At 50.9% G+C, this 25,460-nt stretch overlaps 1 protein-coding gene across 1 annotated transcript in view; it reads right to left on the bottom strand.

Annotated features, from left to right (window-relative positions):
* Positions 1–11,196: 11,196 nt before the first annotated feature.
* Positions 11,197–25,460, bottom strand: part of LOC144137874 (valine--tRNA ligase, mitochondrial-like) — a 140,814-nt gene continuing 126,550 nt past the window's right edge. The window contains exons 22-25 of the mRNA XM_077669890.1: positions 22,546–22,654; positions 16,005–16,186; positions 15,754–15,891; positions 11,197–12,569 (exon numbers count right to left, since the gene is read on the bottom strand). Coding sequence (XP_077526016.1) covers positions 12,525–12,569; positions 15,754–15,891; positions 16,005–16,186; positions 22,546–22,654 — 474 coding nt within the window. The 3' untranslated portion in view covers positions 11,197–12,524. The remainder of the gene's footprint in view (positions 12,570–15,753; positions 15,892–16,004; positions 16,187–22,545; positions 22,655–25,460) is intronic.

Genomic DNA, 25,460 nt, shown 5'->3' with positions numbered 1-25,460 from the left:
CTCCTTCTGAAGCACGGCGGCAATGCGGCTCATATCTGCGACTATAGGGCACTCACGGTCACCAGTGTTGTGTATCGAGTGTTCATGCAGGTGTTGAAAGCGTGGATTAGCGGATGGGCGGAGACTGCGGGGTGCCTGACGGAGCTACAAAACGGATTTCGTCCAGGCAGGCGTTTGGAAGATAATCTGTTTGTGCTCACGAGCTGTATAGATATTGCCAGGAAAGAGGGCCGTAGACTCATCTGCTGTTTTCTGGATGTGGAAAAAGCTTACGACCATGTTCCGCACGCAACCCTCTTCGATCGCCTTGCCACTCTGGGATTAGCGCCACTTCTTTTGGACACTATAAGGAGGTTATATGTGGGCAATACAGTCACGACTGTATTTGGGAACGTGCGATCGGAGAGAGTCACGGTCCAGAAAGGCTTGCGACAGGGCTGCCCACTGTCGCCTCTCCTCTATCTGCTGTATGTGTCCGGCCTAGAAAAGTCCCTCCTTCAGGCAAACCTGGGCTTTGGCTTAAGGTACAGCACCAGCGGAGTTGATGATTCCCGCCGCCTGCCGGGTCTCGCATATGCTGACGACCTTGTCCTCATGGGAGAGGACGAGCACGATGTACAACGGCTGTTGAACATTTGCTCAGTTGAAATCCAGAGACTTGGTCTCCGCTTCAATCAACGGAAGTCCATGGTTGTCCAACTAGCCGGGGACATGACTAAACAACCGGTCCTGACATTGCAGGGAGAGCAACTGACTGTCGCCACGTCCTACAAATATCTGGGCGTAACGCTGTGTACTGGGGCCAACATGTATGAACTCCATGAGGCCAAAGTCCGCCAGACGGCACTCAGGGCGCAGTGCATTCTCCGGCGTCGCTGTCTATGGGGCTGCAACCGGTATGTCATGGTGCGGGACCTGTGGAAGCTGGTCCACGTCCCTGGCCTAACCTTCGCCAATGCGGTGATCTGCTTGTCGGCACGAACCCGCGAGTGGTTGGAGAGGCGTCAGCGAGAGGTTGGTCGCACCGCAGTGGGGTGTCATGGTGCCGTGGCAAACGAGGCCATACAGGGAGACCTTGGATGGTCCAGCTTCGAGGCCCGGGAGGCCTCGAGCAAGCTAAGCTTCCGTGGCCGTTTGCTGTTCATGGCCCGTGAGCGGTGGGCACGGCGCGCCTTCGAGTACCTGTCTGCTACATGCGTCCGCACAAAATGGGTGCAGCGGGTATATCGTATTGAGGCTAAATGCAACATCTTTAGCCGGCCCATCGAAGCGGGCACAGCAGCAGCGTACACCCGGGAAGTGCGTTCCCGAGTCCAAGAAGCAGAAGAGGGCGTCTGGCGTGCGGGAATGGAGGGCAAGGAGACACTCGGCACCTACCGGCAACACAAGACCGCGATCGGTGCCGAGAAGCACTATGACAACAGCATTGGAAGCAAACTGCTGTTTGAGGCACGGGCTGGGGCACTACGGACGCAGGTGTACCGCCGGCGGTATGACTCGGCCCCTGAGGTACAGACTGCGCTATGTCGTGTGTGTGGAGCCCAAGAAGAAACTATCGAACACATCGTACTTCAATGCCCGCAACTCCCGCCGCACCCCAGAGAGGGCGCCACCCTGCCAGTGGCGCTTGGGTTTGTCCACCTGAGCCGCCTGAGCGACGATAGCGAAGAGGCCAGCGACGGCACCGCAGAAGGGGAATCGAGTGTCCGGGTGACAAAGCGGCGCCTAACGCAATGGTGGGCTGTCGCGCACAAACTAACCGCGCATTCGAGCGCTCGGTTACGGTGTGCGTGGCCTGCAGGCATTGTGCAGTGGCATCGTCGGGTGTGACACTCGTGCAGGAGTGCTCAACCGCGACATGCAAAACTGTCAACACCGAAGTGTACTCTTTTGTGTCTTTCCATGTTTTGTATGTCTTTCACTGTTTTTTTTTGTATGTTTGTTTTAGTTGGCCAGAGCACTCATAGTGCCGACCCGTTGCAAAAGGTATGACCATTAAATCATCATCATCATCATCAGCGTAAGGTCCCTGAAAGAACTAAGGTAGCGCCAACTGCTCCCTCCTTCTCCGCTGCCCTCCTCTTTTTTCTCTCCCCTCACCCGCGGCGCCGCCGTCCCTTTAACTCCGCGGCGGGGCCGCCATATTTGTTGGCCACTTGAGAGCAGACGCCCTCGCTACGCTTCAGGGCGCTCGCTGCAGTTTGCTCTTGTTTTCGCGCCGAAATCGCTCTTTGGTAGCATTTATAGGATTTCTAGAGCCCCGTTTTACCAACAGGCACTGAGTGATAGTGTTTTGTTTTATATTTTTGTCTACAAGGGGATATTTGCGGGGCGGATGCCGCTGGTGCATACGCACAGCGCGGTTTTTGTTTACGTGTGCGGCATTCTGTAACACCTCAGGATAGCTCGTGAATGCGAAAGGATCGAGCGCGGACATTTCAAACTGCTCTGTACGGTAGTTCCGTTCTTGCATTCGCGTGACTGTGGTCGTGCAATCACTGCACAGAGGTCTTGCGCACGGTTAGCGGCAGTATACAGTGCGCTTCATTCGCAAATGCCGTAGTTCGAGCGCTGCGCTGGCGTCCTTGCACTCGCCTTTCTTGCGATAATTGTGTATCCTCAGCGGCGTTCACTCTGCGCCCGCTTTTACTAACGACCTACAGCCTACCTTAATTACGCGCAGTTTAGAGTGCTTTGCCGTTTTTGTAGAAATGTTTCCTTCACCTTCATGTCGTTATAGGCTGCTGTGAGTAGACTAAAAACATACACATGCTGTTGTGCGTGTGTGCACGTACAGCGACGTGAAAAGCCCCTGCTTCCCCGACTTCGCAGCCGGATACACTAAACTACACTCGCGGCCGTACGTTCATGTGCGAACCTAGTGAAAAACGCAGACTTGTAATTCTGGGAATACGCGCCATTGAAGACTGCGATCAATCGATCGGGTAAACTGAAATTACAGTCCCTCTAGGTACAAATTATGTAACTAGTTACTGCAGTTAATTAATCCTGCAATACGTTTTTTCACCGGGCGCGGTCGTTTACAGCCGTTATTAATGGAGGCGCCTGGACAGAATTGTTTTGTGCTGGGATATATTCTGGAAGATTTGTACATTGCACTAACACAGGGATACACCCGAAAGAAATTCTAAAGAGGACCAATGTCACGATGATTATCAAGAGAAAACAATAAATCACAAAAATGAATTGGTGCCAGCAAATAGATATTTTATTGGAACAAACGTCCGTAATGACGTCGTGCAGGTGGCTTGTGCTGCTGACGTGGCTTCCCGTGAGAAAAAATGTTGGGAGTGGCATTTGGGTTTAGTTTTTTTTAACGCCAAGCTTCTCCAATATCCGTTGCTCAAATTGATCCGTGAAATAATCCTATTGAGAAGGGAAAAGAAATGTCGCCACCGAGTTTGAGATGCGCCACAAACACTCCGCAAATATAGGCAATAATGCATTGCAGAAGGGAGTTAGTGACTGTTCTACCGTAGCATGGTACCAAACACGAATTTGACGTCAAATTCGTGTTCGCGCATCTGCTCAGTGCCGCGTCCGCTCAACTCGCTACACTAAACCCGTTTAGCAAGCGCTTTGCTGGACAAAAATACGTCTGCTGAAAATAATATAGTCGCCCAGTGTGTTTTGGTTCAAATCGCAATGACTGGATACGCTGCGCCATTGACTACTAAGATGAAGTAAGCGCGCACACTGCAAATGTACGGCATCACGTGTAATGCAAACGTAAGTCGTAATTAACGTTCCTCTGTGCATACACGGAAGAAAGGGCGTACAGCCGTTACGGTGCGAATATGCATTTGAAGTGCTCATTCAAACGTGCGCGAATTTAATAAAGCGATAACAGAAATTGCGCATCAAACGTACGTCAACGGCGCGGTCACTATATTAGCTGACCTTAAATTGTTTTACCTAGCCGCAATTTTTTTTTTCTCGCAACAGCCTCAATTTGCGCCGCACCGACCAAGCCCATATTACGCAGCAAATCATTCCGATGTCATAACAACGGGATTATAATACCACCCGGGTAGCTAACACACAAAACATGATTTCACGCCAAAAAGAGCGTACACGCACTCGGAACGCACACGATACATGGTCAGACGCAAGCTGCCGTCGGCCAAAACAAGCATGAATTCAGGTGAACAATTCTCGCGTCACGAAACCCTTACGACAACTGACTGAACATGCTACGCCGCTGATATTGATGCTGGAAGTTAAGCGCGCACATGACAAATACACGGCCTCTTATCCAAACCAAAGCTTACGACGGAACGAACTCGGCGCTGCGCGCAATGCCTACTCAGAACAAAGCGTGGACGACGGTCGCGAAGGGAATACGCATTTCTTCGTAAGTGACCGCTCAAGCTCGCGCAGAATTTAACAGAGCAAGAACAAGCATTCAGAAACTTACCTCGCAAAAGCGTGATGGTAGCGTCGGCCTGAAGTATGCCCGTTCAAATCTATGCAACCAAACTTTTCTCCTTTCTGCGTCGCGTTTCCCGGACGGAATAACGAAGTCTTGTGCCCTGCCTGACGATATTCGCGCTGCCTAAGGCACAACACATCGACACCGAGAAGCAACCTAAAACGACACCGGTGCGACATTTTTTCGAAGCGAGCAGCTAATTCCGGTACTGAAGCACGGTGGCGACGGTGGCTCGGAAGCCAGCAATGGCGTCGCAGCGGCGGCGTTGCGCAATGTCCCAGCCGGCGAGGCATCGGCGAGGCGACCCGGCGGCGGAGCAAAAAAAACAAAACCACGTGACTTTTCCCTTGGCCAATGGCGCGCGGCGTTCGCCGGCGAAAAAGAAAATGGCAAAAAACGAAGTAAGACAGGAGCGCGGGCGAGGGCGAAAGGCGGCGAGATCTAAAGATGGCGCTACCTTAGTAATTTTAGGGACCTTACGCCTGCGCAGGCTCTGCTCACCGCGTCTCGCGGCGCCCCACGCACCTTCCCATCGCGCAGCGCAACAAAAGGGAGCCCCGAAGGGACGGCTACCACCTCGCACCGAATCCCGGGCAACCCTCTAAACCGCCCATAGGCCTCCTGCGCTACCCAGGGGGCGCTGCGCACGCGGCTTCCGGGCAGTACTTCCGGGTAGTACAAAGCTGCGCGGGTCCCATAGGATCCCGTGTTGACAGAAGCAAAATGAGCTCGACGCTCCCGATTATTTTGCGACGTGGTCACCAGCTCATCCCCGACGCGTCCGATCTATTTCAGCGATCAACTTGGCATTATGCTTTGCAGCGAAACACGTTTACAGCGCCGACGAAAGTGCCGAGACCGTGACGGCGTCTAGCTGCTACTCGCAGGTTCACCGATCGATGGTCGTACGAAGTGAAATTTCTAGTTTAAACTAATACTCTAGGTGACAAAGACTTCTCAAAAACAGCCGATCAAAAAAGAAGAGTGACGCAATCGGCGATTATCGCGCTTTAAAAAGCCACCGAGTCCGGCTGACCGCAGGCTCGCCTGCTCTTTTGCGTACCTGCACACTATGTGTGCACTTTCATTAAACAGTGCTCGTTTGCGTCGCCGTTACGAATACATGACGCAGCGTTAGCTTGCCGTTTTGTTGCGTGTCTCAGTGACAAAATGCCGCGACCGCCAGAAGCGTGAAATCTGTTTTGCGATCCCGAAATTAGTGGCCGTAAAACAAAGTGGTCGGGCGAACTAAGAGGCCGCTCACTTTCCTTGTTTCCTCTCACTTTACTTAATTGCGCTCTTGCAGCATACATTCCCAGTTCGCAATTAATAGCCTAGAATGAGGGTCAGCAACGGCCGAGTTCCATGCAGCCGACACGGCGGAGGGCTGGACGGCAAATGTGGGAAGAGGAGGGAGGCTTTGAATGCAAAGAGAAAAAATTCAGCGAATTTCTAATAATATTTGACAATAATCTGGCGAAGTGTGAAGATGGGGGGGGGGGGGGGGGGGGGGGGGTGGCAGGGGCAATTCAACTGGAGGACGCCAATTCTCTGTTCTTGTCTCGCTGTCTAACTCCATTTGAAGTCAAAACTGGCGTGTCGGCGTTCAGATTCGACGACCCCTGCACTAGAAAACCAACACAGTCAGTGATGATCGTATGTAAATATTCGGTCGGGGCCCCGCGCCGTGTATGCGGCTGTGTTATGTGATGTTATAGAAGTACACATCTCTGCAGGCGGCGGGCGTGTGATTTGGTGCATGTTTTGCGTCCTTTAAAGGGCCCCTGAGATGGGGTTTTTGGGGGGTCGATGGTATCGGAGCGCAACGGCTATTTCTTGAACTAATCGTGACGTGTTAGTGCGCTCTTCATTTAATCAATTTTTTACGAGCGTAAAAACATCAGAAAGCTACAAAAAACATCTTTTGAGTGTGTGTGCGTTTACACAGTCGCACATATTTGTTTTATACCGGAGTGTAAAGCACTAACACACCGGGCCAAACCGGGCTTGACGCTCCTCCGTTCTTGGCGGAAGGATACAGTGAGCGCAGAAGCAACGACGCTTGCAGTGCAGCGTGATCCCTCAGCGCTCCGTGTCTGGTGTAAAGCCCCAACCACATGGAGCGATTTTGCGAGCGACTTGGGGCGCGAGTCGCGACGCGACTAGCGACGAACTACTTTTCGCCGCGCACCAAGTCGCTCATCGAATCGCTCGGTTCTAACTTCTGGGTCGCCAGAAACAGTCGCTCGCCTCCTGGAAGTGGCCTCAGCGACTAGCCAATAGGAGAGCCCCTACGTAAGCACGCAACCTCCGGTTTTGAAAGAGAACGGGGGGAAGATTTTGCAAATCCACGCAGACGACGTTTGCGGTGCAGCGGCAAAGAAAGATTTGCGTGGCAAAGCTTGTGTACACGCTGAAGCATAAGCAAGAAGGCTCCAGCACACACTGGGTGAGACCCGTGTTGGAAAAACGACGTCAAGAAAGCGAAGAAAGCGGCGTTCATGTTGGAGCCGAGAGACGATGCGCAGAAGAAAAAGCGTGCACTATCGCTAACCCAAACCAGTTTTAGAGATGCGATGAAGTGCAAATTTAAAGCAAGGTAGAAAGGCGTAATACTTTTCAGTCATGCTTTTTATGACAAATGAACAAAAAAAAAATGTTTGCCAACATCCAGCGTACCAAGCGCGTTACTATGCGCAGTGCGGAAACATTGAAATCGCCATCCTCAGTCGCATGCTCAGTCGCTCGAGCCGTCGCTGTGTTTCGCTGCAAAGCATAATGCCAAGTTGATCGCTGAAATAGATCGGACGCGTCGGGGATGAGCTGGTGACCACGTCGCAAAATAATCGGGAGCGTCGAGCTCATTTTGCTTCTGTCAACACGGGATCCTATGGGACCCGCGCAGCTTTGTACTACCCGGAAGTACTGCCCGGAAGCCGCGTGCGCAGCGCCCCCTGGGTAGCGCAGGAGGCCTATGGGCGGTTTAGAGGGTTGCCCGGGATTCGGTGCGAGGTGGTAGCCGTCCCTTCGGGGCTCCCTTTTGTTGCGCTGCGCGATGGGAAGGTGCGTGGGGCGCCGCGAGACGCGGTGAGCAGAGCCTGCGCAGGCGCGCTTCGCAGCGCCGCCCGTGGTCGCGCTCACCGCCAAAAAAGAAAGTAAGATGCAAATACAATAGCTGAAATACGCGCGTGGACGCCGCAAGCGGTCACCAAAAATCGGCGATTTTGAAACCGAAATTGAGGAGAGCGAATGACGATGTATACCCGGCAAGCGAGCGGCCGGACGGTCAGCAGCTCGGGAGCAAGCCTGCGCGCAAGCTCTACGCGCGCACGGGGCATGCAAATGGGTGAAGCGTTCGCCGCGTTCGCAGCAAAGCTCGACCGGTTCTCAGCTGCGTGGCTGGCCAGAGGAAGCCCCCGTCGGCTGGAGCGTCACAGGCGCGTCATGGCTGCGTCGCCTGCTGCAGAGTTTTTTGTAAACGCTTCTGACTGATTAACGAGGCATACCAGTCGTGTCCCAGCTGATTTGAAGGTACTTATACACATTAAAAATAAATTTGGTCGAGGTGAAATTTGAGTGCAGTTGGCCTTTAAGCTCCAAAAAACAGAAACAGTGCGCCAGCCGTGTATGCGCGCCACATTTTCGTTTGCAGGAACCGCTTCATGCGATTAACAATTCATTTTAACCGTGAATTTCAATGTAGCAAAATTTCAATGTAACGAAGTAAATTGCGAGTTGTACCGACTTTGTTACATCGAGGTTCAACGGTGTCTTGTGCACTTTTTCTTCAGTAGTCATTAGGGCTGCTACCTCGTTAGGCTGCTGGATCAAGCTTGTTGCTGTTGCAAAGAGCTCAGCACTCTTTTGCCATGTCTTTCAATGTGGCTGGGTGCCTCGTGTGATGTCCAGGGCTCTTACTGTCAGCCACAGCATGGTGACTGCAGGGTGCTGGACTGCACATAAACTGCCCACACTGACATTCTACACGCCCGCTCTTACCACGGCTGCATGCATTGGTAACGGTCCGCAAACTTCAGACACCATGGAGCTCACGTGCAGTCTGGCACAAGAATCAGTATTCCTGGAAGCGCGCATTTATAATACTACCCCCCCGTGAAAATGGAGCATTTCTAGCAAATCATAATTTCCAGCTTCATTTCTGACTACATTATTAGATTCTAGCTGGAATCGACAGCTTCTAACTAGAAAAATTCTTAGTCTAGCTAGAGACAATCATTTCCAGCTTGTGGGTTTTTTTCTTCTTCTAACTGGACTGGCAAATGCTAGCTGGAAGTAAACCTCAATCTAGCTAGAAATGAACTAAAAACTGAATTTCTAGCAAGAAATTCAGCCTATTTCTAGCTAGAATAAATTTCTGGTTCAATAATCCAGCTAGAAAAAACATCTATTTTCACCTGGGACAGAAAGGGGGCGTTGAAGCCTGACTGCCTGTGTGCGCATGACTCTGCATTATGTCATGCACATAAACCAGCTGTGCGACGTGCATACTCATGAAGATATGGTTAAGGCACTGTTGGCCGTCACAAAACCAGGCCTCTTGGTGTACAGCCAAAGCAGTTTGATCAAAGGTTACACACCCACCAAGAATTGTCACTGTAGCCCTTTGGTGGACCCTCATGCTCCAATACTTGAAACAACATTTGAGTAGGGCTACCACGCACTTGTGCTTCAGTCACTAGCACAGAGAGTGTTTCCCCTAGAGTTGTTTCGAAAGGTGGAAGTTTGTGTCACATAACACAGACACATGCATCCAAACTTCATGCAGCCATCTCAGGAACGACCTTGTGTTATTTTCAGAGTAAAAAAGAAACCACTGCTATGGTGTAGTGACACAACTGCATTTCCAGCACTCCATTCTACCAATATAAGCCGAATGTGTTTGAATTCAGGATGCCTTTAGGATTGCACAAGTGTCTCTTCATGCACACCACCGTGTAGGGAAGAAGTTGCCTATCCATCAAAACAAGCCTCTTCTTTTTCTGCGATGGTCATGTGGCCCTAGTTTAAAAACACTGTGCGGCAATGAACACTGTTGGCACAGCGGAGCTTGTTTGCAGTGCTACTGTTGTCTGCTTTTGGACCCTGCACTGACCACCCCGAGTGTGCAACAATCCAAGGTGAACCGACTTCAGTTGGGACTTGATTAATCGAGTTTCACACACAGAGAGCCCACCCACGCTCAGTGCCCGTTTCCAATGCCTTGTGCCAATATGGCTCGTTCAACAGGGAGTTCGTGACATGTGGAAGAGCCACAGAGCCTTCTGCAGCTAAACACGTGTTTCTAAAACCACACACATTAGTCGGTCATAAACCGCAGTAGAAAACATAGCACGAACAAATGGTTGTAGTTTCTAACCAGCCAACCTTGTTCTTCATCAGTTGTGGGCATCCCCACCTCATCCATAGCAAGGCATCACTCTTGCCAATCTGTGTCTTGTGCATCACCGACATGTGGTGCAGCCGAAGTGGCCCTTTGGTCGTTCTTGGTGCCCAACTTTTCAGACCAACGCAGCAAAACAACAGACCACCATCGGGCTGTGTCCTGCTTTCGTTCAAGTTCCCCAATCAACCAATCAATGTACACCCATTAGCTGCCGGACCACAAATCTCCCGGCAGTTTTTGAGGACCCCTGGTTCCCTACGCCTTGTCTGCATGTTTTGGCAAGCTGGGAGCTGCCATGTTGGGCAACCGGCGTGTAGCGCGAGACGTGACCTCATCGCTACCCCATGTGATGCGCCGAACCGGCTCGCCATGAATGTGTGCGCAAGGGCACAGGGGAAGGAGGACCAGTTTGTCACCTTCCTCCGTGTCGCCCTCTCTCTGACCCCCGGGGGTGATCTCCTCCCCCCCCCCCCCCCCCTCGAGCGGACGAGCGGCACGCACGAGCATTCCGCTGGGACTCTGCTAGGAGATGCCGTCGTGACTGGTCGTAGTGGGAGACCCCCTCTTCCCGCGGCTGCGATGACAGACATCCGAGTCTGGGTCCCTGTGGCTTGAGAAAGCAAACGAAGCCCTTGTCTCCCTGCGAGCAACAGTCGTGTCGTCTGGTATGCACCTTGTATCTGCCAGGCAATAAAGCCTTACTTCGATTGCCAGAGTCTGTCTACCGTGTGCGAGTACCCGAACCCAAGCGTGAGCCTTCGGATTCCGCTGGGGCTAGTGTACGGCGTTTAGCACTTTGTCTAGCGAAGTTAGCCGGGGCCCTCTGTTATCCTGTACGTTAGCCCACAAGTTGCACCAAGCAGCCCACTGAGAGCCTGAAACAGCTGCCTAAAAAGTCGAGAGCCAACTGGTGTGCAGCTGTGCCGAATGAACGGCCCACCCTTGCCTCTGGCAGCCCATGGGAAGAAGGCAAGGGGAAATCGAGAAGAAGCTCACCATTTATCAAACACACACGAAATAAGGCTCGTGCATGACCAGTTAGGCCCCCTGTAGGGGATGGCTGCATGAGGGACACATTACATTGGGCTGGGCATTTTCTGCACAGACAACTATGCCAAAGAAGCCCAAATTATCACCATTAGTGTTACACAGCATGGGCGTGAGGCAGTCACAGCAGTTTATTAAAAAATGTCACCACCACTCGGGCCACACAAATTCAAATAGGAAGACCGCAAATCTGCTTTGTAGGCGCCACGTGGCGTGGCCACAACTCACAAGATTTGCAACTGTGTTTCCTGTTGTTGGCAGAAATGGCGGCAACAGTCATCACACACAACACTTCGAATTTTCTAAACTTTATTACACGCACATCAGTGGGACAGAGAGTAAAAGGCTCTAAATAAAAAGAGGGCAGTTGCCCAAGACCTGGACGGGATGGGAGACGTCGGAAGAGTAAAGGGAATGCACGTTATTACAGGGCAATTCAAGCCCCAAGCTGGAGCACCAGTCAAAGGCCACCTTGTAAGAATGCTTGAGAGACAACGAAAACACAAAATTTGTGAAGAGAAAAAAAAAAAAAAAACGAAATTTGCAGTTCAAGTAGCATTAAGTTCTTTTAAAAGCTCCTTCACTGTGCAGGAAATACGGACACTCCACCTACGCATCATTCACTCTTGTCAAATAAACTTAACACGTTGCGAAACAGAGCCTTTACTGGGGAGGCTGAGAAAAGGAACTTTGAAAGCTAGCTGGTCCAGGACGTCATATCACTCCTTTGAGGTGTTCTGGCGTTCCTTGTTGGCTGGACTCTTACATATGCGCTACGCCACAAAACAGAATGGGCTTCTCCTCAACCACAGTCTGTTTGCGGCACAAGTCGTGCGCCCTGCAGCTGGCGACAGAGTTTCGAATGCGTGAGCACACACGGGTAAGAGTGCCAAGCTGCCGTCTTTCCTCACAGCCTCACCTGACAAATGCAACCAGTGAGATCAAGAAGCCCTTGCAGGACAATGATGACGTGCCGTTCACGTTGATTAAGTGGGGGGAATATTCACCACCGGGGTTCCTTAAAGAAAACTTCTGCTACGTGGGATGAGTGGAAGTTCCAGATTAGCGAAAATCAAATTTCGCAGTGGAAGGCACTAAAATTAGCAACAAATTTGATCCCGTCTGCTCGTGCGAGGCATTAGAAGAACGGTGACAAATGACCACAGAGACAACCACACGGGGAGTTTGGGATTCATTTCCAAAGATCTGTCGACTGCCCGCCTTCAAAAGTGTGGCTCCTTTCGAAGATTACACAGACACAAAGAACACACACAACTGCTACACGTCGAGTGTCTATCACAGGCTTCTACAGCTCCACAAGGCTATTTCCACGCGAGAACCCCACAGTTGAAGCTCCTCGCTCTCTCTGCCATCAGCAATGCTACACGCAGTAGAGATATGTGGCATTACCTTGAAAACTCCTTGGATGGTAGAGTTTGTGGCAAACACCTGCTTGGGTGCGCGGAAACGCATTCCTTCTCTGAACCAAGCCTTTACTGGCCCATGCAATACCCAACCTCACAACAGTCAGCAATGCGTGACCAGAGCTGGAAACTGCTTCTTGGAACTTGCCCGCTCTCTGCTGCACATGTCTCCCACACTCTGGTACAAGGAGAATTGCTACGATCCTTGCAGCCTTTGAATTTCTTTCTTTATGCTGGCGACCTGCAGAAATGATGAGAAAGGAAGAGTAAAAAAGAGAGAAAAAAAAAAAAGCTCGTCAGGGATGCATACAATGTATTTCCTCGTTTTTCTAAAATTTCTCAGTCAGGTCTGGCCAACAACTTTGTTTCATTTTTTATCTCCCAATTCTGTAGCACATGCACTGTGTTGCCAAGTGAAATTTGTTTCTTTCCATTATAAGTTATGTCTAGGCATAGCATTGAGCCCCACCTCTCCTTTTTCTGCAAAAAGGTTCCACCTAAGCAACTGGTAGAGCCTGGGAGAAGTGTAAGTTGAAACAGGCATGCTCGACCTGTGTGCAACGAGTTCACTGAAGGCTTATACGCTGCCGGAGTCCCTCAATGCTTTTCTGGTCACGAAACTCTGCCGCAACGCTCTGGGAGGAGTTTGCTATGTCGTGCTGGAGCACGGAGGGGCCAGACGAGACCTGCGTGCTGCGTCGACAAAGTTAGGTTCCCACGGAACCCGGCAGCGTCGGTGGCTTGTTTGCCCCTTTGGTCATATATTGTAGAGACTGCTTTTCGCCTGCCACTATGATAGCATACTCAGTACAGCCAGAGTCCTTCAATGCTTTTCAAAAAACATTGAAGGCCACTGAAGGACTGCAATACAGCGATGAAGTGCAAAATGGCTGTGAGGTCCTGGGGTGAACTATTTTTAATCTACATACGACATTTGGTTACAATTCAAGACATATCAATTAACGAATGTACTCAATTTACATGAAAACATAGAAATACTTGAATGCATCTAGCTAAACATATTTAAGTCGCGACGGTCTCCTGGCATCTGCCCTCGTTTGCTCTCGGTTGGTTGACTGACCCTCGTTTCTAGTTTCATTAGATGCACCCCCAAACACCAAACACTCCAGCTTTAATACATTAAAACCACGCCTTCAAGGCCTTGTCCCAAAAGAGTGTGAGGAGGAACTACTAACTAACACACATTGAGCCGCTAATTAGCCACGTCAACCAAAGGTTTATACACAAACAATCTCTTGATCCACACTCTCACTCTCACTGAAACTCCAAGGTATTCATCAAAGCACAAGCACATCACTAATAAAAACTAACTGACTTAAACAACTCTGAGCACTTGCCATCGACACTTGGGCGGCCATGTTATAGTATTGTTCCTACGACGCGTGCCAAAATTCCCTCCTTTGTCAACACGGCGTGTGCATTACCAGAGCCCCTCAAAAGCACCGAGGGGCTCTGGCATCACAAAAGGAGCTGTAAGTCCCTCACCACATATATTCCCCATCGTGGTGACACTGTAGACCCGTAACGAATTTGATCCGCACTGCGCACCTCGGACGGTACAACTTCTCCAGGTGCGGAGTGCCCCCTCCCTGACAGCGGCGACCCTAGCGGCAGCTTTTGTCCCTGTATGAAACTGCGGCTGGAGTTTTGTGGGCAGAAAAGCATTGAGGGACGCTGCCAATGTAGAGGTTGTTCGCCAGCCGTGTGACAGTGCGCCTAATCAGCGTCTCATCGTGCCAAACTTGCTGGCAGACACGCCCATGAAATTAGCCCCACATGGCTCCCCTCACTTCTCGATGAGCAGAGGCTGGCCGCATAGAAGGCCACTCTTCCCGTTTCTGCAAAGCTCCTGCTGCACTGGCTCAGTCGCCGGTTTGATCCCAGCCGCGGTGGCTACATTTCTGGTGAAGGCCAAAAGCGAAGACACCCGTGTGCCGAGATTTCGGCGCATGTTACAGATCCCCAGGTGGTGGAAGATAATCCGGAGCCTCCACTCCGGTGCGCCCCATAGCCCACGGGTAGCTTCGCCATGCTAAACCCCAAATTCGAATTCGTAGTTTTTCAAGGCACAAAAGGACGGATAACACTACCCCTAGAGGTAAGGTATGGCAACAAGTACTAATACCAAACACAAATGGCAATAGAGTCTTGCAGCTTACCAATGAAACAGTATGGGTGCTTGTAGAATGCAACAGAAACTTGTAAGAATCTCGACCCTGCTTATTCCTCCTCCAGATTTCGACGGGGCCCCTTCTAACCGACCAGGCCATTTACTACTATCAGTTGGCGCCGCTGAGACTCGACGGTCACGTCAAGAAGCCAGGCGGCATGACACAGACGGCCTGTAGACAGCAACTGCCCTGGTGGCACAGAAGCTATGTATCTATCATTGCCCTACACATGTGCACGGAAGCCAGTTCTTTACTTGCACATATTTTTCTTGTGTGCACAAACTTTCTGGAACAGCTTAATTAAGCGTGAACCAAATGACGCGTTTTGCACGCGATTCGTGCGCGTCGGCATTGCGCGTGCGATTTTTTCACGCCCTCGTCCACAATTCCACGCGTGCGTGCAAGTTTCTGCCTTGATCAGAAAATGACGCGCGTCGAGTGCGGCAGTGGGAGGAGCATGACAACTTGTGCCAATGGGGAGGTACGTGCCTTAAGGCGGCAGTTTAGAAGCGCTCGAGACAGCCGGCTGGCTCTGCCGGAGATGTTTAGGCTTACCACCCCGTCAGATATTTCATGGGCGCTTTCACTAGCGGCGCGGATGATATTTTATAGTACCATTTTTGCCCACATTATAAGCTCCTTTACCGCACAAGCAACTTCGTGTGTGCCTCGAGCGGCATTTTAGAGAGCGCTTAGAAGCGGTCGCTCGAGCTCCCCACACCACTTCGCAGCCGAAGCCGCCATGTTGCCGCCGCCGGCCGCGCCACGCACAGTGTGCGGATGGTTCTGCGGCAGTGTCAGCGCACCTGTGGCGTGCGCGACATGTTTTTGCGAGCAGAAAACGCTCCATGCGGTTCACGCTTTAGAGGAAGAAAATAGTGCACAATATTGATAAAGCTCATGTAAATTTGTGTGTCACCCAAGCGCATCAAACGTCTGACAGACCAGGTAGTGAAGGTACAGCACCACCTGGTAGAGCACAACCTGCTACAGCACCACCATCCCATGACAGCTGCTTACTGCCTCTTTTCAGAAGTTGAGCACTCACACAGCCGTACACGATGCTGCAGAATATTGAGCTGACATCTGCACAGAATTTTGAAACAGCTGCACGAGTCTGGGTTGCACAAGACAGTTCCACCAGGAATCCAAGCCCTCAATCAACCGACGCAAAAACACTGCCCATGGCCTAACGACTGTGCACACGTGGGTAGCACAAGGATGAGTGCCCACCTGTTCGGCGTGCCTGGTTCGTTCTGCGTTAGAGCCCTGCTGCCGGAACCTCGGGTGGGACGCGCGTCGCTCCAGGGTGTCCAGCTTCTTGAGGAGCTGCTGCAGACGGTCGCGTGCTGCCGCTTCCACCACAGCTTTCTGCAGCAGAGGTGTAACAGCGGACTGCCTCAGCTGCCTCCCAAACGACGCAGGGATGTGCGTGCTGCTTTCACTGACCCTGCTATAGTCACGGCACAAACGGGGCCACTCACGTCCGTCTCCACGTAGACGTCTGCGAGCGTGTCCACGGCAGCCTGCGTCCAGCGGGACTCGGTGGGCGGCGCCCAGGAGCCACCGCTCACCACGCTCACCTCCTGCAGCTTGGCCAGGTGGCACACAGTCGGGGCCAGCTGGCGCACAAAGGGGGCACTGTCTTCCTCCATCTTCACAAAGGCTGCACAGAGCAGAGGGGAAACGACTCAGCGCCATCCCACTCTATGCAGGTGGGTGATTGGCGGAGCTGCTTGGGGGGTGCACCACTAACTCCCGCCCAAACCGCGCCGTTGCGCCGGGGTAGCATACAGCACAGTTGAAAACACACCGATGTCTTGCATTTTCCGCCCTGTGGGATTTGGCATATTAGTGGGCATTGCGCTCACACTTGGCATCCATGGCTCGATTGTCGTCGGTAGTCTCCTTCTGGTGAGTTCACGCGCACTGACGCCTACTTTTTTCTTTATGTGAAACACACAGTGCTGGAAAGCTCGCTTACAAAGACCACGCTTACATAAATTGGCTTCACCTCTCGAAGAAACACGGACACTATCTTAAATCATAATATGAAGCGCCGGAGGTGAACAGGGGGCCAGAGGGAGAGGGTGAGCCCGAGGGAGGAGGAGGAGGAGAGCGGCTTTCCTTGATCTACGCACGGAAAAGAACTAGGGCAGTTGGCCTACAACAGCTGCACTGTAAAAACAAACCCCGCTCTCAGAGCTCCCCGATCCCCGCCACATGCCATGGATCCAGCCCACGTGGCCTGGCCCCACTTTGTGCCTCTGATGGTTTGTTTGGTCCCCATGCATTTTAAATGGGGTCCACTCCGCCCATGACGCACCCGGCTAGAGCAGACTATCGGCTACAACAAACTATATTTTGGGCAAAAATTGTTTCGACTGAATGTTTATAGCGGACTTCCACAGGGCCGGCACCCGATATGCTTTTTTTTGTTTAGTTGGGCAAAAAAACTTATGTCTGGCAACATTGTGGGCAGCCGGGTCGTTGGCGCAGCCAAGCCAAGCCAGTGCCAGTGGCCTTTTTTTTTTTTGTGCTACCAGCGGCATGAGCGGCAGGGTAGCTGATTTCACTGTCGGATAAATTAAGCATAATTAATGCTGTTGAACATGGGGAAAAACAGGCCGACATCGCCAGAAGTACAGGCCTGTCTAAGCAGACGGTCCTCTCAACCGTCACGAACAAGGCCGCTGCCAATAAACGCGACTCCGGTGAGATTGAACAACAGCACTATCGAATATGCAAAGTGGTCCACCCCGAGTCGCGTCTGCCCCCGTCACAGTATTTTTTTTATATAATAAAGAACTCGGGTTCAGTAAAGTTCGGTCTTTATTATTCCCACGCTTGCATCGTTCCTGTTCCATTAGGTAAAAAAGGTAAGAAATGCCTCAAGTAGGTTCCCATCCATTGTGTGGAATCTGCCGATGGCCGTGCACAGTCCAACTAGTCTAACTTTCGATTTCGCAGCTGTCCATCAGGTTATTTCGTATCAGCTGTTTCAATGACCAGACTAAAATCATAAAAAAATGTGGCAGCTGCCTTGGGGGAACGTCAGGCAGCGATCCGACTAGTTTGACGAACGGTTTCGGGGAATTCCGCCTCGTCACGAAGGGATTTAAAAGAGCCTAGCTAATTCAGTAGGCCACGACTGATTTTTGTAGCTGGTTAATCATTGCTCGTAGTTATATTCTTGCTTTATTTGCTCAGCTTATCATGCGCCTTTGCACACTTGACCGCATGCGCTAGGTCTTTTCCAGGTGCCGGTGCTAAGCTTTGGAAACGGTCTTTAGGCAATTCTTTGCCCTTGCTCGCGCAAACACTATGCAGAGGTGCTGCAGGCATGTAGAAAGAACGAATACCGGTCAAAGTTGGATACTGCATACCTCGGCTACAGCGGACATTTTTTCCCGGATTAAGAGGGTCCGTTGTAAGGGGTGTAGACTGTACTTTTTTAAGCCCGGAGAGGGATAACCCACAACGAAGAGGCGATCGTTAAAGCACTGCTTGCACTGGCCCAGACGAGTTATCTGCCACCATCTCTTATGAGCTATGCGATGAAGACCATGTTCCTCTCTACACTGACAATGGTAATAATGATGCATCATGACATACATACATGCATAAAGTGTATAAAAATTTTGTATACTAGCCGGGTATATATACCGTATTTACTTGAATCTAGACCGGTCTCGATTCTAGGCTGACCCCCGAAATTCAGAAGGTCAGAAAAAAAAAAAAAAAAACCTTACCTCGAATGTAAGCCAAATGAAAAAAAGGCACTGGACTGAGACAAGAACATACACTTTATTACGCTTATGGTGCTTGTCATAGAATGTTCAATGCTTACTTGTCGTCGTCGTCGACATCGGTGCCCTCATTGTCGCTGTCCTCTTTGTCACTGTCCTCACTTCCGTCCAGCGCGTTTGAAATGTTGCACTTACGGAAGGCCCGCACAATTACCTTGTCTGGAATTTCGACCCATGCCGCCGCGACCCAGTTCGCCAGTTGGCTGAGTGAAGCACGCTTGATGCGCCCGGTCGATGTCAGTTGGTGGTCTTGCAGCATCAGCCAGTCGTTGTAATGCTTCCGCAGCCTGTCCTTGGATGGCTTGTTGATGGCCACGTTGAGCGGTTATAGCTGGCTTTTCATACTGCCGGGTATTACCGCAATGCCCGTACCGCCCTCCAAAAGCACGGACTTAACAGCATCTGTCAAGTGGCTGCAGTAGGAGTCCAGAACCAGGAATGACTCCTTAAACAGCAGAGCACTGGCAAGTCGCTGCCAAACAGTCTAGACCCACTCTTCGACGAGGGCACCACTCATCCAACCATCCAACCCAACCAAACGATGACGTTCTCAGGGAAAACTTCCTCAGCTGGAAGAGTCTTCCTCTTAAAAATAATGTACGGTGGCAGCTTTTGCCCATCGGCCGTGCAACACAACATCACAATGGCACGCTGCTTCTCGTAGCCTGCAGTTTTGACCTCGACTTCTTTTGCGCCCTTGTCATTTACGATGTAGGCCACAGGCATGTCGAAATACACCGGGGTCTGGTCGACGTTACCGATCTGGGCCAGTCAGTACTCCTTTTCCACCCACTTCTTGATGACAAAGCGCTGGAATGCGACCAGCTTCTCCTCAAAGTCAGGGGGCAGCTTTTGGCACACAGACATCCGCCGGCGCAGGCTGAACCCGAACTGCTTCATAAAGTGAGTGACCCAGCCCCTGCTGGCCTTGAACTGAGCCTGTGCGACGCCTCGAACGTTTGCAATCTCCCTCGCCTTCGCTTGTATCATCTCCGTCATCACAGGCATTCCACCCTCTCTTTGCTGCGAGATAAAGTCAGCGACTTCCTGTTCCACCTCGTGGTGTCGACCTTTCTTGGGTCCTGTGAAGGCCATTCGCTTGGTAGCGCAGCTGAAAAGTTTGTCCCGCTGATTCCGCCGTTGGCGCACGTTCTACTCATTGATGCTGAATTGGCGCTGTGCTTGAAGGCTTGAAGTTTTCTTGGCCTCCAAGACCACCTCCCACTTAAAAGCCGCGGTGTAATGGCACTGCTTGGTGGGCGCCATTGTGCCGCGAACACGGGCGCTTCTCGAGATCACGCAGCGACGAACGCAAGCAAGCACGGAACACTCAGAGCCGAGTTCACAACGTTCAAACAAGCAAAATGGCACCTGCAAACCTGCAAGCTGCAAGCTTATGGCCGCGATATGGCGTTGAGTGGCTGGCAGTGACAGGAAGACTGCATCCTCAAATCTAAGCCAACCCCCGACTTTCGTAAACGACTTTTTAAAAAAAAGTATCAGCTTAGATTCGAGTAAATACGGTATGCACTATCAGGAGCACCCCATCAATGTGGACTGAGAGAACTGAGTCGCGTAGCAGGCAAAATGCATTCGCCATTTGTAGTGGTCTATGTGCGGAGAGTAAGGATCACAGTGAAAGCGTTCTGCAGGTGTTTCGTTGCCCTGAAGTGACAGCTGATGCACTCCACGATTGTGGTACTGTAGCAAGCTGCCCTTAAATGGCGTAGCGCAGGCTTGTCCACTGATTGTAGGGATTAACGTGCCGACGCACCGCAGGCGATGAGGCGCGCCGTAGTGGAGGTCTCGAAATTAATTTTGACCACCTGGGGATCTTTGACGTATACACGGGTGTTTTTGCTTTTCGCCTCCATCATGAAAGCGGCCGCGGCGGCCGGGAATTGAACCCGCGTCCTCGTGCTCAGCAGCACAACGCCTTAGCCACTGAGCCACCACGGCGGGTACTGTTACTGTATTGGGAGCTTTGCTTCTGCAATGTATTATTCATGCTTCACGCTTGCCATGTGCTTCCGATGAAGTGCCTTATTGTGGTCCGTGACTGTGGTTGTGCCGTGTTTTCGCGTCATATTGTTTACACCTGCAAAGTACCCCAATCAAATATTCTCCAATCCAAATACTCCAATCAAAGCGCCAATCAAATATCCGCCACCGTGGTAAGCCTAAAAATCTCCGGTGGGGCCAGCGGGCTGTCCGGAGTGCTTACTGCCGCCATGAAGAGCGCGCCACCCCATTGGCGCAAGTCGGCAGGCTCCTCCCACTGTCGCGCGCGTCGTGTGTCATTTTCTGAGCGAGGTAGAATCCGACGCGGGGGCGAAATCGTCGACGCGCACGAATCGCATGCGCTTCATGTTCGTACGGCACCAGCACCCCGTCACCAGCCTCTGCCTCGGTTGCCGCAAACGGCAGTGGGAGGAGCCTCCCGACTGCGCCAATGGGGAGACGTGTGCCTCATGGCGGCGATTTCGAAGCGCTCGCAGCAGCTGGCTGGGCCACCTCCGCGGTGGATATTTAGCGCGGATGACATTTTATAGTGCAGTTTTCTCCCGAACTGTCAGCTCCTTCCCGCATGACCAATTTAGTTCACACCTTGAGCTGCGTTTTAATGAAAGGTTAGAAGCGGTCACTGAAGCTACTTGCACCTCTTCACGGCAAGAGCTGACGCCATGTTGCCGCCACCTGTCGCATGCGCGGCACGGCACGTTTTCACTTTTTCTCGTTTTCTGATGATACGAATTTTCGGGTGAAACGAATATTTTTGCCGCCCCTTGAGATTCGTATGACCGAGATTCCACTGTAGTTGATTCCTTAAATTCGGCGTTTAAAGGGAGGTGCATCCCAGCAGCTACCTTGACATCGAAATTTCAGCGGCTGCGGCGATCGCATGCCAAAAATTGAGCAATGTCCTAAATGTCAGGGTGAAAATAATAATAAAACACTAGTGTTTCTGGGAGAAACAAATTCATTTCGTTGCAAAAAAGCCTGTGATTTTTGCCTGCGTGTGCTAAGCTAGCACTCAGTGGACAGACTTTTTGTAGCAGCCAAGCGTGTTCAATGCGTCCTCAGTTCCTTTGTGAGCCCCAGCTGGCAAAGCGCCTAGGCAAGTCAATAGCGTCAATTACTTCTCCTGGAGTGGGTACAAGAGCTTCACCAGTTACTGGGTCATCCACACCCTCTGGCACCTCTTGTGTGTTGGAAACTAACTGCACAATTTCTAGAACCGCTGAGTTTATCTCCTGACGTGGCGCAATAATGTTTGTGGTGTTCGGGCGAAATACATGTGAAGTTTCTCCATTTTTAAATGTATCTGTCTCTCCAAATACTTCATTATATCGGGAACGGCGGTGAATCTATTTCATTAGTTTTGAGTTCACAAAAGCATTGAGCCGTATAGGCACCTGCGGGGGAATCCGAATTTGTTTGTTAAATCGGGAAATTCGGAAGATCAAGTTTTGTTGGATCGACTTTCGTTAGATGGAGTTTTGACTGTATTACCTCAAAGTGGTTTGGCGACTGGACTGCTGTGAGTGACAGCTAAAAAGTGCGTTCTTCGGGTCGTAAAAAGAATGTCATGACTCCTGAACATGTGAAGTAGCTGCCATGTTTGCATAAAAACCTGTGGAAAATCGAGGCCTGTAAAAAGAGTCGATATTTGATATTAAACTTGATATTTGGCTTTCTTTCCTAATTCAACTTGATATTCCATTCGAAAGCTACAATTCGGTATTCTCACACCCATAATAATTAGGATTCCACTTTCCTAGATTTTTGTTTTGTGAACTGAAATATTTGCAGACTAGCTATTCAATTTGAGTTGGTGTACTTGAGAATCTGGATGCTTCTAATCATTTTCACGAGTCGTCGGTGCCACGCTTGCCCGTTTGCAGCCTCGTTTTTCTCAACGAGTTTCGTTGCTGTTGAAAAGTGAGTGCAGATGGCAGATGGTTCAGCTGCAGGCAGGAGTGTCTGCCGCACAGTTTTGCCCGGAGTGCACTTACACTCTGCACCTGTACTGAGCATGAACAATGACACTGAGAAACATTTTGAATGCACTGCACGCACACTCTCTCTGAGGGCTGAGTGAAGGTGGTGGCTGCTCAACCTTTCCGCACTCCGCATGCACCAACGAAGCGACATGTGCCTGGGTCCCTGTGCACTGGCTCTAGGGCCGACTCCCCCCCCCCCCACACACACCCACCTTGGGGCTGCTTGAGTCCGCAGGAGAGCCTGACGTTGCGCAGCACAGACACCACAAGCAGCGTCCTCTGCATGCGGCGCTCCAGCTCCTCGTCCCTCCAGGCGGCCCACTGGAAGAGGGGAGCAACGGCTGAGACGGGCCCCCACTGCCAAGGGCGAACCCAACGCCTAACCCACGGGGCCATGCTCTGAGAGGCATCAATCGCTGCTTTCGAGTAGTGCGCCAGCAACCCTAAACCACTGATGGGGCGCAACAACGCCTGCAGGAACAACAAATGCCGAGCATTCCTCTACTCGTGGCCTGGACAGTAAAATGCCTAGTGGTACAGACGTTCCAGGCAGCACCCTGTGGCCCTTCTTCACCGGGGCTGTGCGGTGTACTAAGCTTGTGATCCCCAATTGCATATCAATGATACAAGTTGGCTGCAAATCAAATGTTTTCCAAGAAGACTGTTTCGACTTCGACCCCTTCCAAGGTCCACAAAGACAACTTTGCTACAACAAGGACTTTGTCCCACGGGAATACACTAGAACTTCAATACAGCCAACTTCAAAGCAGCCATGAAGACAAAATACAAGTTTGGTTCCTCAAAAAGACTCCTTTGTCCTGAAAACAATCCCACCAATGTTTCCGCAAACTTCAAACAAATAATCGGTATAAAAAAGACAACACATGAAGCAGTGGTGACTCCCGAGCCCCTTTCTGACAATTTCTCCACGATGACTGGCACCTGCAGACCTACGCCACCGCAACGAAACACGACTGGGCAATTGCAGTGGGCCTTCTAGTACCGCTTGATTGTATCACTCGAGTGCTTATGTGCCCTGATAACTGTATTTTCAGTGCTGGTCCATATCAAGTCACTCCTGCCCTCACCCTTTAGCCCAGTGGGGCTGCATGGTGCCGGTGGGATTTTTTTTCCTAAGCAACAGACTGGCAGCACCATTTCAGAAGGGCCGTGTACTGAACTCTCTGGATAATACCGACGAGTAAGAACTTCATGGAATTCTTTGGCCACTTCTACTGCCTTATGCACAGTGTGCATACTTGTCTTTTACCATTGTTTATCTGCTCCCACTGCAACCTGGCCTCATAATTGAATAACCATGGCATGGTGGATTACATGTTCCCCATTAGATGAAAAGCTTTAAAGGAGCCATGAAGAGAAAACACAAGTTTGGTTCATTAAAAAGATTGCCTCGTTAGAATCATACTGACACCACTTTTAACGTAAACTTCGCTCAAATAAGCTACATAATTAGGAAAAAAGGGAATAGCCATGCGACCCACTAGCTCATTTCCCGCAACAGAACCTATGATGTCACATGAGACAGCTCTGCGATTGGCGGAGGGCGGCAAAAGCAAACGCAAATTAGGCAGAGTTTATAAGCTTGCTGAACGAGCTATTTGTGCTTAAATTTAGGGCACATTCTTTTTAAAGCCGTAAGAATGGTGGGACAAACAGTGTAAGTTACGAAAGCACATGTAAACATAGAAGTACCGATGCGTACTGTTGTTGGTACTGCGCGCACTATGCTTGTTTAGCTGCACAGAACTGCGGAGCTTTGGGGTCGTCTCAGACGATACTGGCCGATTGATTGACGCTACGGTGTCTTACGTGACCATATTTGTCGAGCGAGCACTATGTTTCAGGCAACGATTTTCTCCCGGAACAAAAACAAGTCAGGTTAAAGAAGGTCAAAAACAAACCAAAGGCACAAAACGGCATGCCACTGTATGGTGGCGCCATCTAGGTTTAACGTAAACAAACGCGTGAGCACCTTGATGCCAACGCTGCCATACAGGGTGGAGACACCCTTTGAACGGTCCCGTGCCGCTGCAATTGGTCAACGTGCTCAAAAAGTCGTTCTTTGCGTTTCCCACGCGACCCAGCAACACGAAACAGATAAGACGATTCAAACTTCGCCAGTTAACCGCGTCGCGGCGATAATTGTAGCGCGTTTTGATACAATGACTTGCTTCGACGGCGAACGAGCGACCCAAAATGGCAGCGCCAGCGTATACGTGTCTCCACCCTGTACGGCGGACGCGTGAATCAAAGGACCCTAGGCTGCAGGGCGGTCTGTGATGTCATTGCGGACCACAAAAACACACGATTTAGCAGGAAAATCAAACTTTTAACTTCAAATTGATTAATTTCTCAGTGAACAAAGCATCGTTTGCATTCGGGCAAGCGCTGGGGCACTATAAAACACGAAATCTTTCGAATAACACAAACTTGTATTTTGTCTTCATGGCTCCTTTAAAGGAGTACTGACACGAAATTTCTCGCTTTCAGTTTTTATGCTGTAAAGAATGCCTATTGGCCCAGTAATTACGAAAATCGAACCGAAAGCCGTCAGCCGCCAACACAGAATTAATTATAGCACGTTTATTGCAACCAATTTCAAATTTGGTCGCCGCGCGGGAAAATGGCCGTTCGAAGGCCAGCCTGCAAGCGGGCAGCCTTACGTCACGGTCTCACCCGTGACGTCAGGGACGTTTTTCTTTCCTCCATGCGTTCGCCGCATCGTCTGCTACGATTGTACATGGTCCGCGACTCGCCCGCGCAGTCGACATGTCGTCTGAATCTTCAGACTCGGATGAGTCACTGCCACCCGACAGACAGAACAACTTTATTTGGCCAGGCGATTAGGCCGGCGATGTCTTTGCCGTCGTCCGTTTTTTAATATTACTGCGGCTCGAACCGGCGCAGACCGTGATAGCAACAGCTTGTCGCCACTCTTCTAATCAATCTGATCACGAAAAAGAAGCTCTACATGCGAGAAACTAGATGTTAGTGTGTTGAAAATTGTGCTAGGAGTTGTTATCAGAGCTGAATTTAAAAGTGGCGTTCAGATATTTGCCGCGATGGGAAGCCTACGCTGACCGGCAGCGGAGGTTCGGCTAAGGTG

Source organism: Haemaphysalis longicornis, unplaced genomic scaffold (assembly GCF_048455015.1).
Source record: "Haemaphysalis longicornis isolate Haplotype H1 unplaced genomic scaffold, Haemaphysalis longicornis Haplotype H1 scaffold_1, whole genome shotgun sequence".
In the NCBI taxonomy this organism is placed as follows: Eukaryota; Metazoa; Arthropoda; class Arachnida; order Ixodida; family Ixodidae; genus Haemaphysalis; species Haemaphysalis longicornis.
Note: the sequence above shows the minus strand (reverse complement) of the source record. Positions and strands in the feature narration are given on the sequence as shown.